We start from the raw sequence: 2,481 nt of genomic DNA on the forward strand, positions 1-2,481 counted from the left end.
GGCTCCCAATTTAACGGAAAAAATCCCATCCTTTGTAAGACCCCAAATCCTTTTATCAATAGTTGAATAATTTGGAATATAAACTGCTTTGATACTATTCACAATAGAATTAGGAAGAAAAGAACTCAACAGGTGAGTGTTCCAACTTGTACCATTTAAAATCACATCTTGGACTTTAAGGTTAGAAAGACTAGAAGGGGAGGGGGTAATTTTGGAGGTAAAGAAATTGTCAATGCCGGAAAGTTGACAATTTGGCTGGAAATCATAATATCGTGTTAAGTTACCAACCAAAGTATTTTAATTGGTCCTTTCCTCCAAAAAAAAAATAAAATAAGTGGTGTTTCCCCACAAAACATGAGAATGCTCCTTACATGAGAAATGAGAAAAAATCTCAAACACACGATTGGTTTAGAGTTACAACACTTATTCATTAGAGTTATATTCCCTCTAAAAAAATTTGAATTCACAAAAAAAAATTATTTTTTTTAAATTTTTTTCAAATATTTTGTTTTTGGAGTTACATCATTTTTTCATTAGAGTTACATCGCTTATTCATACGAGTTATAGTGTGTAAAATTCATTCTCATTTCTCATATAAGTATACATTCTCATATAAACTCACTTCTCTATATATATATATATATATATATATATATATATATATATATATATTACGGCCGTAATCACACTATCACAGGCTCACAGCTCGCCTATCATATTTTGATATTTATATCTCGTCCCCCTAACCACATCAAAAGAACTTGCAACAAGCAAGAAAAAGTTTGACATTTCGGCTAAAGGGAAAAAGTGTTTTTAAAAAAAATCATGTTCTATTATCGTATTATGAATGTATTGTTATATTATACTTCGCCTGTTTGACAATGTGCAAAAAAATAACTACTAGTAGTTCTTAATGCGCAGTTGCTGTCCACTTCAAATGATTATGGTAAGTAAGAAATCATTGTTTAAAGGGCCAATTATAGATGATAAAGCAAATTCTTCGGCTAAGCACAAACACCTAATTGTTCTCGTCATGATGGAACTAGTCAGCTAACCTAAAATCTTATCTCATCTATAAAGCAACCAATACGATAACATCATATATGTACTTAATAGTAATTAACAATGGAGTATACTAGATCATACAGTGTAATTATCATGCTGCTGATTGAAATATCCAAAATAGGACATTTGGTTGACTGTAAAGATTAGGATATTATGTGGAGAAGGTTGTCCTATATATCATTCCGTATAATTATCATTCAGTTAAGTTGTTTCCCTATTGAAAAGGTTATCCTATAGTATATCTTTCATTTAAATATAAAATAAAACAAAAAATAGAAATAAAACAAAAATTACAAGTACCAATAAAAGATTGAATTTATACTTTTCAGTTTTTTGTCACTTTCCTTTAAACAATGATTTGTTACGCGTCTAATGGGCAAATATAGTTTTATTGTGAGGCTCTCATGCGTGCTCTTAAGCGTATTCCTTGTTATTTACAGGGTACATTAGATCATAGCTTAAATCTTTATCCTTCTTCCACCTCCACGCTCATTTTCTATACGGATGTTGATTGGGGTAGTAGATTTTCGAATACTCGCCGCTCTACATCTGGCTACTGTGTGTTTCTTGGGGATAATTTATTATTGTCCTGGTCGGCTAAGCGCCAACCCGCTCTCTCCCGGTCCAGTGCTGAGGCTGAGTATCGCGGGTTAGCTAATGTGGTTTCTGAGTCTTGTTGGTTATGTAGTCTTTTACTTGAGCTTCATTGTCCTATCATCAAGGCTACTTTGGTCTATTGTGATAATGTTAGTGTGATTTATTTGTCTGGGAATCCTGTTTAATATCAGCGCACCAAACGCATCGAGATGGATATACACTTTGTTCGTGAAAAAGTGGCTCGTGGCCAAGTGTGAGTCTTACATGTTCCTTCCCCAGTATCAGATTGCCGACATATTCACTAAGGGTTTTCCCTTAGTTCTATTTGAGGATTTCCGGAACAGTCTCAGCGTTCGTGAACCTCCCGCTTCAACTGAGGGGGTGTGTGTTAGAGTATGTAATATATTGTATTTAGCCTCTCTGTATATTAGAAAAGGAGAGATTAGTTTCCTTGTGAGTAGCCTAGATTATAGGATATAGTTTGTATGATATTTAAACACCTTTGGTTAATGAAATGATTATGGGATTATTCTCTTTTACCTATTTTATATGTGTATACATGTTCTAGTCTCCCTCCAAATTATTCATGATGCACATGAATTTTCTTAGTTTTAATTTATCAATGGATAAATGAAAACATGAACGGATAGAAAATTGAAATGAAATTCAACAAAGTACATGAAGTACTAATTATACGACATCAATTATATTAATACCTATACAATGTGTCAACTGTCAGCGTATATATATATCCCATTTATGAGCTCTACTTTCCGACATTTCATCATTCTTTTAGAGTTCTTGTACTCTCCTATTTTC

General features: G+C 32.9%; 1 protein-coding gene across 1 annotated transcript; it reads left to right on the forward strand.

The window, feature by feature from the left end:
* The first annotated feature begins 913 nt into the window (after positions 1 to 913).
* On the forward strand, positions 914 to 1,847 carry LOC125491761 (uncharacterized mitochondrial protein AtMg00810-like). Its single transcript, XM_048633849.1, has 2 exons — positions 914 to 946; positions 1,506 to 1,847. Exons 1-2 carry the CDS (start codon positions 914 to 916, stop codon positions 1,845 to 1,847), a joined length of 375 nt encoding a protein of 124 aa, XP_048489806.1.
* Positions 1,848 to 2,481: the final 634 nt, after the last annotated feature.

Source organism: Beta vulgaris, chromosome 7, assembly GCF_026745355.1.
Source record: "Beta vulgaris subsp. vulgaris cultivar EL10 chromosome 7, EL10.2, whole genome shotgun sequence".
Classification (NCBI taxonomy): Eukaryota; Viridiplantae; Streptophyta; class Magnoliopsida; order Caryophyllales; family Amaranthaceae; genus Beta; species Beta vulgaris.

Coding starts and splice junctions, on each gene's coding strand:
- LOC125491761 (XM_048633849.1), top strand. CDS start 914: ATGCGCAGTTGCTGTCCACTTCAAATGATTATG. Junction 947..1,505: donor GTCCACTTCAAATGATTATG/GTAAGTAAGAAA, acceptor TGTTATTTACAG/GGTACATTAGATCATAGCTT.